Raw genomic sequence first — 13,139 nt, forward strand, 5'->3', positions numbered from 1 at the left:
GCTGTAACGAGCAAGGAGGAAAGAATGAACAAGCCATGGTTTATAATCATCCTAAAATGAACAGCCAGGATCTTTAGAACCATTTGCTCCCAAATGAGGAATGACACAAGGATTTATGGTCTTCTGGAGCTCAGTGATCAGAAATGAAGAAAAATATTTACAGTTCTTTTCTCCCAATCTTGAAATAACTGTCAAATACATTGTTCTGGAGAGGGTAGCCCTAACACACCGTAGTGAAAGAAGCATAGCAAAAAGAACTATTACAGTGATCTGCAGTAGACAGCACTATGTTTTGCAGCCATTCAGGAGTTGAAACAGCTATCTCAAAGCAACCAAGCTGCTTTAAAGATAGAGATTGTAGTCAAACTCAGAAAACACTAAGATTTTATTTAACTTTTCAGAAAAGATGCAAAGTGCTGATCAGACTCCACAGTCAGTTTATCACTTTCCTTATTGATAAACAAGAAGGCAGACCGTAATCTCTCCTGAGGTATTCATAGCCAAAAGGAAAGATGGGCAACCTCAGCAGAGCAGCTTACATTAACAACCAAATCTGTAGTATGCTGGATTTGCAGATGTGTGCATTTGTTTTTGGAGACAGATACAAAATAAACTTTGGTCAATGCATTTAGATATGCTAACAACTGCACATGTTCCACACATACGTAGAAACCACTGTCAAAACAGCGACTTTCAAATATGGCTAGATGTTTCGACTTACCTGAAATGAAGAAAAAAAATTGGCATGTTTTTTGCTTCTTTGCAAAAGAATTCCTTGGTTGGAAGCCAAGGGCATGGCAATGTGTAACTTGGGGACACATTAAGAGCTTTCGTGCCCCTGGAGCCTGCATTGCTGTGCAGGTTTAGATGTGAGTAAACAAATGCATGTACTTCCTAATGCTCTGTCCCCAATTATTATGGCTTTTATAACACGGACTAGAAAAATCACAAAAGTTGTGTATTGTGTTCTATTCTGGTATGTTAGTGCACAATGAATTCATGGCTCTGGATGCTCTCCAGTTTCAGTAAGCCAGAAATATGTTTTTGTAGCTATTTTGGGTACCAGCCTGTTCCATGAAAGTGTATTCTTTTGGTGTATAAAGCACTGTTTAGCATACAGTGTTTTTACAATTCAAAGAAAGTCATTCACAGAATATATAAACCCCAGGACTTTAGGCACTTGTAATCCATGTGTTTTGTCTTCTGTTGAACAGAGATAAATTACTCTACTCTATGTTGAAGGCACATCATGGCATGGGCTTAGCTTGTTGTGGAAAAAAAAAGGATGGTTTTAGATGGTTCTATGCTTATTTTGGGAATGGTGTGTCCTGCCACTAGCACAGCACACATGCCTTTAATTCAATATATAGTGGGGTATAGGAGGAAGAAGCTCAAGCTCCTGAAGGGCTTAATCCTGAATTACTCATCTAGACACAAATGTCCTTAATTCATTGTGAAATGTTATCTAAATAAGGACTGCAGAATCTGCAGCATCACAAGTAGTGTAGACTCCTTCTAACTGGACATACAATGGAAGGAAATGAGCCTTCCGCATAGGTACTGGTGGTTTAGCTCCCACCACTGCTAGGATCCTTTTCTCTGGTCTCCAGTAGAATAATAGATGAAACCAAAGGTACAGAGGTTAAATATCATGCTTTCAGCTGACACTTGCCAAGGTTCCCAAGCCCAGTCATGACCACACACATCCTCACCCTCATCTGCAACTTCCATGTATATGGCTATGCTATTCCTCCATCTGACATCAAAAATTATTTTCTCTCACCCAGCATCCCACCACACTTCAGTATTTTGCTATCTAATGACACTGCTAAACACCAGGTACACAGGTATTTTTAAAACAGTTTGGTAAAATAAACCACAGATTTTGCACATAATCTTTCGAGTATCCCTAAGGTTTCCCCACCTTTTCACCATCCTGGGACAGGTCCAGCTTTGATGGAACCAATGCACTGGGAAAAGTACCATGCATTTCCACCTTCCCTTCCCTACCTATCTTGCCTAAATCAGACCAAAGGTACACCAGACCACTGCCTTGACTGTGACTGTAGAGATACCACATAGAAAAGTTTATCAAAGAGGGCAAGGGCTGGATTCTCTGTGTGTCCTGCCACTTTCTCATCTACATCCCTGTTAATGGGGTCTGTGGACTTCCTCATGCTTGGCCTGCCTCTCTGTTTTCAAAATGTGGCCCTTGCAATGTGGAAGAATAAGTAGGGTGGACTACTGGTTACGAGCAAAATGAAGTCTTAGGTTCCAGACTAGATTTCAAGACTAATTGCAATAGAAACTTGGACAGACAAACATATTCCTCTGCCTGCTCATGGCCAGAGAAAAATCAAAGGGGACCTGCAGCAAATGGTGTTGAGTGCTGAGAATCCCTGTGACTGCAATGTGAGCAGTACCTTTATGCTTTCCTCACTCCCATTACCCTTGCAGCCCTGACAACATGACCCAACACAGGGCTCTGCATACAAACAAAAGTCTGCCCAAATCAGATCCAACAGATTGTTTCTAAGCTACACGTATACATTGAAATCTTTTGTTTTGGCTTGATTTTCTGCAGCACACTTGCAACTCAATGGCTCCCTTCAAACTAAGTGCTAGATGCTCAATGGCTGTGCAGTCAGGTTCTTCCTACTACAAAACCAGATGAAATATTGAAAACTGGTCCAGAAATGTGTAGCAATTCATGACTTCTAGTCCTGAAATTAGCCTTCAGTACCCAGGTGTGCTGTTGTGCCTGTGGACAGTGGACTACACATGAAGAGTTGAAGTGCTGTGAATTCCAAGTACATACAAACATTGACTGCATGTTTTAAAATGCACGTCTATTAATGTATTCCTGCCTGAAATCCCTGTTAATACTGAGCCAAGACATTTTCCCTAAGTTCCTAGACACCATTCTGTCAGCAGTAATAGTTACATCAGAACATGTCCAAGTCAAACTTAATTGGATACATCTGAATCAGTGGAAAAGAAATAACTGACAATTCAAAGGCTCTGCTCGAAGAGACACAGGCATTACTGAGCTCATTAAGACGAAAATTGCTGAATATTGCGATTATCCTTATGAATCCTCAAATCTTTTATGTAAGAAAGATGATTGGCTTGTAGAGTAAAACAATAGGAACAAAAACTTTTATTGTCACAGTTACCACTCAGGAGTGGCAGTTCTTCCAGGACCATGGTGGGATTAATAAGGAAATGAAAACACTTTACAACTTTCATAAAAATGTATATTCATCAGAACTCTTCAAGGATCAAAAAGGCCTTGCAGAGTTTCACTGTACAGTTCAGCTTCCCTACAATAAACCAGAGAGACTTTTGGACTCCCCAATTCCTACAGAAGAAATTTCCCATGCTACTGAGAATTTTAATAATGGCAAGCCACCAGGGAAAGCAGCATTCCCATTTTAATTTTGTGCATCTTTTGAAGAGAAGTCACCCTACCATGCGCCTGTGTACATTTAATCATTCTCTACACACTTTATCAGCAAGCCTTCTCCCTGTAGGAGGAATACAATTAGGTACAGTACTAATTTATTATAAATAAAGCAAAGACCTGGTAAAATAACCTAGTTATCAATGTTTCATGCAACTGTGCCTATGAAGTACTAGCTAACATTCTCACTATGAGCCTAGAGAAATACCTGCGGCATTGATAAATCCTAACCAACTTGGCTTTATTAAAAAAAAAAAGATTATCATCACGTAATACAGGAAAACTGTTGATTTTAATTGAAGTAGCTAGAGATTTATGGAAACCAACTGCAGCTTTTTTCCACTGATACTGTAAAAGCCTTCAATAAGATCAATCAGGAAATGCATTTCAATAAGGAAAGCCTAGGATTTTTTTGTATACCATGCTGACCCATTTTATGTATTTATCTCCGCCCCCAAATTTAGTTGAAGTGTTATTTTGTATGCAAGAGCCTCTCCTCATCAGTGATAAGGAATAAAAAGGTCAGAATGCCTCAGATTAGGGGAAAAATGGTAGGCAAGGATGCTCTCTTGCCGGCGTGCTGTTTGTTCTGACCCCAGGATCAGATCACTAGAGAGATGGAGGAGTCATTCTCATGGGGAGAAATCTCCATAAAATCAGCATGTATGCGGATGATCTGCTCTTAACTGCAATGAACCCAGAGTCATCTCTTACGTATGCCTTATTCATAACGAAACAGTTTGAAAAGTGGTCAGGCTTTAATCCTATTTTTAAAAACAGATGACTCAAAAGAATTAATCGAATTTTTTTTTTCTTCCATGGCACTGCACAGTGATGATCTTTTAAGTGGCTACAAGATATTAAGTAGGAACAAATTTATGCTATGACCCTAAGAGGCCATGCTGTGGATAAGCAAAATAGGTTCTTCCCTCTCCATCCTCTTAGCCCAACTGAACTTCCCCTCACTGCTGAGGGGAGAAATGGGAACAGAAGAGGCTCAGGGGCTGCCATTTCCCCTCTTGAGGAAGGGATGTGAGGAAAGGACAGAGCTGAGGCTTCCTCTTCCCCAGATTCTCCTGCTCAAGTGCTGGAGGAGAGAGCAACTTCCTTCTAGAAAAAACAAAGCGATACAATCATGATTCACAGCAAAAAGGGCTTAGGAACTTAAACTCTAATCAGTCTTACATAGTTTTACAGTGCAGCCCTGGATATCAATAAATTTTATTGGATGAATGAGATCTATTTAGTTCCAGAGAAGCACAATAAAATGTCCTATTTTCAAGTGTTTCATGTCAGAGGACCACACAGATGTTTCCCAGCCACATGTAAACTCCAAGGAATTGTCTTTACACCTCTGATACAAAAAAGGTGAGCAGGGGGAACATGGGTTTTTGTTTTGATTCTTATTTATAACATTGGCATTGCCCATGGAAAGAAAAGGCCAAATCCTAGCCCCTTGAAAATTTGCCTGTGAAAGGTCATCTTTGGCAGCAGGGACTGTGGCTTGCCTGGCCTGATGGCATACTAAAGAGAGATACAGAGTAAAGTGCTGTATATCCCAATTATTCAAAACCGTCCTACTGACCTCAGTGAAGATAAACCCACTAATAGCACTGGTTTGGAGGCATCGAAATACTCTGAAACTCTTCTCAAGGGCTCAGAAAGAGGCATAAACACTACAGTAGCAGCTCTAACTGGTCTCTTGTTAGGCTGACCTGGCAACTAACACCTCCTGGATGCTCTGAAGAATAGCAGCACCGAAGACAGGATCCTGCTGGAAAAAGTGCTGTTCTAGAAAACTCTCTTGTAAGGATGGTAAACTTACAAGACCCATGGGAACTAACTACAAAATCTCAGCCCACTCTGCCCTTGGAAAATGAAAGCACTGGCATAGAAATCTTCCTTTCTCCAACAGGAGAAGGAAACTTCTCCACCTGATAATAGGTTCACCTGGCATAGAAACACAGTGAATAATGCAGCTCTACAGAGAAAGCTATACCAGGGAGTGCTGGTTTGGCTGAGAGCCCTCAAGATATCGTCAGACAGCTCAGCTCCTATACAGAGACCTCTTAATGGCATAACATGCAATTCAGCTTACTGGTTTATATGACTAGGTCAAGCATGTGATGCAGCCATCTTTTTAATTTTTTTCTTTTTTACAGTTAAAATGAAAGAATATTCAGGCCTTCTCCTGCAAAGAGCTAAAATAGATACAGGCTATTTTTGCACCATTTCACAAAAAGTCTCTAGAGTGTAATGCATTTGCAACATATCAACACTGCAATCTGTATTATTTATGATTTTATAGTTTTAGAATTTCTATTTGAACTGTTCACTTAAAAATATCATCAAGCAAGCCATTCTCCGTCATTTCTTTAAAACATATAGCAACACTGGATAAACTTTACACGTACATCGGTGGGGAAGAGCTCCTATCTTCGTCTGTGAATAGTACCTTAGGGAAGGTAATTTCCCTTTAGCAGTATTCAATTCACGCTCCAACCAAAAACTAAATTTCTGTTGTAGAAATTCCCAGTGTCTTACAGAGTCAGACACCTGGAGAGGCAGCTGACAGTCTACACTGTGTGACATTATGCATTTGAATCTCTAAAAACAGTGTGTGGAGCCCCAACCAGGATTTGAGTTCAGCATGACTAGCAGGCTATGTTCAGCAAGACTAAAGCTAACTTTGTAAAAGAAGGCTGAAATTTACAGCAACACTGGACTATCTTCCTATCATCTTCCCTATTCTGAACTTCTGAAGACCTCATACAGCTCTGTCCATCCCAAAGGGGCTGCAAAAGCCCCAGGTGTCCTACTCACACCAGGATCAGCTCTCACCCTACTTGCAGGCCTAGTATTCAGCATACTATAACTTTCCCTTTTAGCTATTTCTTTTCATTGGTTTCCCTTAAAAGCTGGGAAATTTTCTCTTTGTGAACTTCTTGCTGCAATGGTTTTTTTCTGATTAAATGAAAATATCAACTAGAAAAAAAAGAGTGAAAAGAAGGAGAAGTCAACAGATGGTACCTGAAATCATGGTCAGTGTTGTAACTCTTGAAGGTAAGAAATACAGGCAAGAAAAATGTATGCAGATTAGGGTATGGGCTTCCCTCTTCTGGTGCTCTCTGTGAGCCATTACAAAACATAATTGTGGGGGGAGGGCACAGGGAAGGATATTTTCCAAAACTTCTTCAAGAGAAAATATCATCTAGAAAACAGTTAAGGATTTTTAATCTACAACTGCTGCTTCAAAAGCAGCTACTGCAAACAGATGCAGTTTTGCAAATGTTATCAGCTTTGGTTATAGGAAGCTCATCTTCCTCATTTCCCTCTAAATGAGCAACCAAAGGGAACTGCAGACATTCCAGATTACTGATCTCTCCAAATCTAACATAATCCTAATACAAACCACACAGCATCTTGTTAAAATAGACTTGTTAAGATGTGGTTCAAACTTGCTGCTTGGACTTGATGCAAGTTAAGGCCTTCTGTAGACAGGTAAGTTTGGCCCGAGGCACTGTGAACCTTCAACCTGGTTTTCCTGATTTTCCCCAAACCCAACGTTTCAGCAGCAGTTTCAAGAACATCCATAGGTAGCAATTTTATTGATATAAAACACAGCAATAGACAGTCAAAATCATCAGTACTATTTCTTTTAAGAATAAGGATTAAAGGACAGACTCAGTGTTGCTGTGTTTACTAGTGGTTCTTTTCTGTTTCAGATGACCCATTTGCAATGGGCCACCGAATACTGTACTTCAGTGCATGTTCTTGACATATCTTTCACACAGTCTCCAAACATCTCAGAAACATTAATAAATTAAGCCGCAAGAGCAATAATAATTTCAGCTTCACATTCACAGAACATGTCTCAAAGTCTTCCTGAGTATCTGTGGCATCTAAAAATGAAATTCAATCTTCCAATCAATTTGAATTATGCTTTGCTATTAGATCATGCAATCACACAGTCTAACTCAGGTTGGAAGGGACCTCAGGAGACTACCTCATCCATTTTCCTCCTCAAAGCAGGGCTAACTATTGCTCTACACCAGGATGTTCATGGCTTCACGAGGCCAAGGCTTGAATACACCCACAGAGGTAGGACACACTATTGCTCTGGACAACCTCTTCCAGTGTTTGACCATCTGCATGGGAAAGACTTTTTTCCCTTGTCTCTAGTCAGATTCTCCCCTCATGCAACCTGTGGCCATTGCTCTTGCCCTGTTGCTGTGATTGTGTGACAAGAGCCTGGCTCTGCCATGCATCCAGCTCCCCTCAGGCAGCAAAGCCTCCATCAAGGCCCCCTCAGCTGTCTCTTCTCCAGGATGAACAACCCAGCTCCTCAGCCTCTCCTGTGCCATGACCATCTTGGTGACCCTTCCTGGTCTCCCTCCCACTGGTCATTCTCTCTCTTGTACTGGGCCCCACAACTGGGCACAGTTCCCCCTCCCAGGGGAGACCCTCAAAAGCCAAGTGGAAGGGAGGGACCCCTCTCCTGGGCCTGCTGACTGCACCCATGCCAGCACAGTCCCTGGAGGTGGTTGGCCACCTTTGTTTCAAGGGCTCACTGCTGACCCCATTCAGCTTCTTGTAAAACAGCATCCAGGGCCTTTTTGGCAGAGGTGCCCACAGGGAATCACACACCCAGCCTGTATTGGTGCATGGGGTTATCCCAGTCCGATGCTGGGAATTCAGTTTTTGCTTTTGTTGGACTTCATTACCTTTCTGTCAGGCTGTTCCTCCAACTGTAAAGCCCCATCAGAAGAGCAGCTGTTCCCTCCAGCATATCAACTGCACCTCAGTTTGCTTTCATCATGAACCTGGGGAGGGTGCACTCCATCCCATCAACCAGGTTGCTAATGAAGAAGTTAAACAGTATTGGCTCCAGCAGAGGTAAGTGCAAAATAGCACGCAGTGTGGACCACCTGATTCCTGCCAAGCTGCCACCCACCTTATAATCTATCCATCCAGACCATTTACTCTCAGGCTGATGACCAGGATCTTATGAGAGGCCATGTCAAAAGCCTTGCTAAAGTCAAGGTAGACAGCATCTATTCAGCTCTCATACTCAAAGACAGTAATTTATTCAGAGAAGGCGATGAGGTTTGTCAGGCATGATTTGCTCCTGATCAGTCCATTCTGGCTGGGTCCTTGTGCACTGTAAAAGAGTGAGAACCAGCACTATCACTTTCCTGGAGACTAGCGTTAGGTTGATGGGCCCGTAGTTCCTTACTCTTAACCTTTCCGATGATGGCTGTAGCATTTGCCTTTCTGCAAGCATCAGGAACCTCCCCCAGTCACCATGATATTTCAGTGATGACAGACAGCAGCTTCAGGATGACACTAGCCAGCTCCCTCAGCAGCCTCCAGCATGTCTTGTCTGGTCCCATGGACCAGTTTATTTAAATAGATCCTAACTCCATCCTCCCCTACTGTGGCTACTATCTCCCTCTCCCAAGTTTTGCTTCTAGGAGACAACCTAGGAAGTCTGAGATCAGACAGTAAGCCCAAGGCTTCATGGAACAGTGGGTCCACACTTGCCCTGGTCTTCCTTCTCATTTTTGCTGCTGATGCACTTGTACTAGCCATTCTTGTCCTGCTCATCCCTCACCAGTTTTGATTCCAGCCAAGCTTTGACCATCCTCATTCTGTCCCTACATGCCTTTGAAATCTTATACCCAGTGGCATAACTTCCCTTCACTTCAACAGAGCTAGAATTTTACCACCCTTTAGGAATTACTACTATAAACTTTGTTGCCTTGATCATAAAATTTTGCTTTGCTGTCATCCTCTATTATAAATAGATGCTTCTGCTATAAATGATTTGTTTTATATAATTAAGCTGCACCTAAAAATACTACAGTTTAATACACAGTTGTGTCTTGTGTCATCTACAGCAGCAGTCCCAAACACGACGTAAACAATAGTAATTAATGGTAAAATCTTTTTCTTTCCAACATACCTGTAAAGACCTGAAGGTTAAAGAGAGCACTACCCAAGAGAGTCCTTCTGGAAAGCATTAACGTCCAACAAACAGAAAAGACTAAAATTTCATCCACATTTTTGAGATGACATGGGAAAATTTTCAAGCCTATTTTCATAACTTCCTGGACAACACATTCATACTCAAACCCTAAACAATGTTTACTGTAGTTTGAAGCACTGTAAAATGGACAGGAAAGCTGACAAATATAAAAATGATGTAAAAATGATGGCAAACTTACGTTCCTGTTCAGAAATACCTCTCACTAGGAAATATTTACACCATTTTCTCATATACGTTGTTTAAGATGTGAAACATTTAAAAATGGTTATTTTCATATATTTAAAAAATGTTCTTGCAAGCAAAACAGAATGCATGTTAGATCATTCTCTCTTCTTTCACAATTAAATGTCAACAAAAACTTGGCACTGGTACTTAACACATCTACATTTCTTTCCCACGCTGCTCTCAATCCCTGCTTTCTTGCAGCTCCTTCAATCTAAACTGCCCTCCAAACCCTGGTGCACTCAGGTTCTAACATCTCCTTCCTTCAGAAACACCCCTAACAGCAGTTCTTCCAAAAAGCTTAGTAAGTAAAACTTTCTAAACACCCTGAGGCTCAAATCCAAACCAGTGCTGTTTCACTCACAATCTGAAGATGCTTTCGTTCCAACAACAAAACCCCACTGGTGATTCTGAACTAACTCTTCCTTTCCCGCTTCACTTCTCACAGCCCATTTCCTCCTCTCCTATAAGAAATATGCAGCAATAATAACAATATCTCCCACTCTTCTGTGATGAGAGCTTACGTCCCTCTCTGCATTCCTTCAAAACTCCCTCCCCAATTACTCACACAGGATTTCTTTCAGTTCTGGGTAAGCAGGTTTTCCCAACGCCTTCACAAAGCCTATCACTGTTACATTACTTTGTATATCTGAAGATTTATCTTTGTCTCTCTGGTTGTCACTTCCCCAAGGCAAAGGCAATGTTTTTCCACAAGTTCTCTTTAGCACTGATTATATCACACAGATAATTTTTAATTACCTTTCTGTTCAGAGCCACGCCATCTTCACAGTCCAGCACCGCACAATCTACATTTAGTGATGGGATTTTTTGTATCTTCTTTTCATCATCCGCAGGTACATACAGCACAGCTCGCCTGGGAACGTACTTGTGAGATGATGCATAGTGATAACTAAGCTTAGGAACACCAGCTGGCAGAGGAGAATCCACCCTGTAAAGGATATTGTTGAAATTAGACTCTTGGCTACAATGCTGTAATGAATACTTGACTATATTTTAAAAGGGAAACATTTCTACCTAGATAGTGGCTGGTTTGGGCTTATCAATTTTTTTCCTTATGAAGAAGTTGCAGACTTAAACACTCACAACTGAAGAACTGCCAGGGCTGAAGTTATCTGTGCAGCCTTAATTACAGTGTCTGTTCTGTACGCTATGGCAAGTATTAAATACAGAATGGTGGTGGTTGGTTTTTCCCCTGTCATAGGACTTCACCATAGGATGGAGGCTATGCTGGGAACGGATCAGGGCTGCTTTAGGGAGGAGGCTGTTATCTGCCATGTTAGCTCCAGGAGCTGGACAGCATGCTGTGAATGAAGCAGGGGTGTTGGTTAAAACAAACATGGGTTTGCGAAGTTAATTTTTGCAACCTGAGCGTAATATAAACAACAAATGTATTTTCATGCAAATATTAAATGAGCAAAATGGATGGAGGGGGAAAGAAGGGAAACAGGAATGAAAACCCCATGTAATGTGGAACCTCACTAATCCCAACATGTCCTTTCAGAAGCGTTTAGACCTTCAGATGACAGCACAGACTTCCATTGACAGAGCTCATAAACCCACCAGCATCATCAGCAGGTTGTTGGCTGCAGTGCCTTTTAAAATTTATGTTTTATGCACCACACTTCAGTGCAGATGTGAGCCTGTGGTGCCACATGGCTTGAGTGGGTGGCATTCGTATGGCCTGTAGGCATCAGGTTTGTGGTGGTCTCCACACCGTGCTGGTATTCCTGGTGAGGGACCAGCTAACCCACGCCAGGTTGGTGTACTCGGAGGCAGTGGGGCTGCTGGGGGAGGCTGCCCTCCAGTGCGGTAGGGAGCTTGCTTTGCTCCATAATTACAAGCACAGAGAAATAAATTGCAGAGCGTGTCACTGTTTCATGGCCTTCCAAAACAACCCCCTTGCCTGCTCCTGTTCCTCCCCATTTCACGCTGTACCCCCAGGCCTATTCTGCTGCATCAAAAATGAGGACAAAAATACAATTTGCCTTCATACTCAGAGCACAAGTCACTTATACCACAAAATAATCCTACCATATAACACCATTATGCATTATCATGTATATTATTCAGCACTTTGAATAATGCAAAGCTTTTCTAGCACCATGCTGAACATGTCATTATCGCATCATGTCAGGGACCCATGCATTTTCCTATGCCCCTCTTAATAATGCTTCCCAAGTTGCTACACTTGGATGACACATGGCTACACACGCATGTGGGTTTTCTTCAAAGTGAACATGGCTAACCCTCTCAAATGGTTGGAAATGAGTTCAGTCAATCTAAATCAGAGCCAATGAAGTGTGTTGCTGATAGACCATTATGATACTTGCCTTTTTAAGCTAACCCCGTTGAAGAACCCTCTCTTCCCCTTGAGTGTGCACCCTAAAAGCTGAATGTAAGTCTTGGGTTAAAAATACAAAGAAAGCTTTTATCACATTTTATCTCATTAAACTAAACTGAAAAGGACAACTATTCCATCATCTCCTCTGCTATGTCTCTGCATGTCCTGGGTGGACCCACTTTATGAGCCCACAAAAACCTGCTGCCAGACTCTTCTTTGTAATAAGCCTGGTAATGCTTAATTCAGCCAAAGAAATGGGGCAGCTTTGCTGTTAAACAGAAATGACACATTGTTTTATTACAAGTGCCAGTGCTATCCTTGTTAATAAAGCTTCTCAATCTCTAACTGCACAGTTTCAAGACTTAGGTGGTGGAGGTCCTGACAACACCTGGAGAACATGCAGTTGAGATTCACTGAGTCTCTCCTAAGTATGCTCTTCACCCCTCTCCCACAGATCACTTTGTGTCCCCTGTCTCGTGTTGAAGTGGGAATGGTAACACAACTTGTGGCAACTCAAGTGGCTGCTAGATAAATCCACTTAATCCCATTTTCTTGCAGTAGTACACTTTGGGAAAGCAAGGAGGAGGTGGAAGAGTGGTTTATCTCAAATGGAAAGAGGAGGGTCTTTTTTCAGTGTGACACAGAGGTCAGTAAAGAAGTCTGCAGTCCTTCACTAAACATATGAGGGGACAAAAGTGATTAGTTTCTATTCTCTTTCTCTGATGGCTTCAACCCTGTAGTTCCCAAAGGCACAAAGGAGTCAAAGAGCTCAGCCCATTAATAGTTAACTCCAGCCTAGAGCCAAGCAGGCCCTGAAGCAACCTTAATGACTGCCTCTCATCAACCCTCTAACCCGCCAGAAACCTGATAGACATGGCTAACACCATAATCTCAGAGCACGCTGAGATGAGATGTATCTCCTGTCACACATGTTTCCCAGGATTTCTTCTGGGCTGTCATCAAACCAAAGGCTGTTTGACCAGCTGGTTTCCCTCGCACTGCTGCGAGCCCCACAAAGGCAGCTCTCCTCTGCATACCATGAA

At 42.0% G+C, this 13,139-nt stretch overlaps 1 protein-coding gene across 3 annotated transcripts in view; it reads right to left on the reverse strand.

The window, feature by feature from the left end:
* CLYBL (citramalyl-CoA lyase) overlaps positions 1–13,139 on the reverse strand; it is a 177,636-nt gene that overhangs the window by 76,608 nt on the left and 87,889 nt on the right. For all 3 annotated transcript variants that reach the window (XM_074859361.1, XM_074859360.1, XM_074859362.1), the window contains exon 2: positions 10,494–10,683. In XM_074859361.1, the coding sequence (XP_074715462.1) occupies positions 10,494–10,683 (190 nt within the window). The remainder of the gene's footprint in view (positions 1–10,493; positions 10,684–13,139) is intronic.

Source organism: Strix uralensis, chromosome 2, assembly GCF_047716275.1.
Source record: "Strix uralensis isolate ZFMK-TIS-50842 chromosome 2, bStrUra1, whole genome shotgun sequence".
In the NCBI taxonomy this organism is placed as follows: Eukaryota; Metazoa; Chordata; class Aves; order Strigiformes; family Strigidae; genus Strix; species Strix uralensis.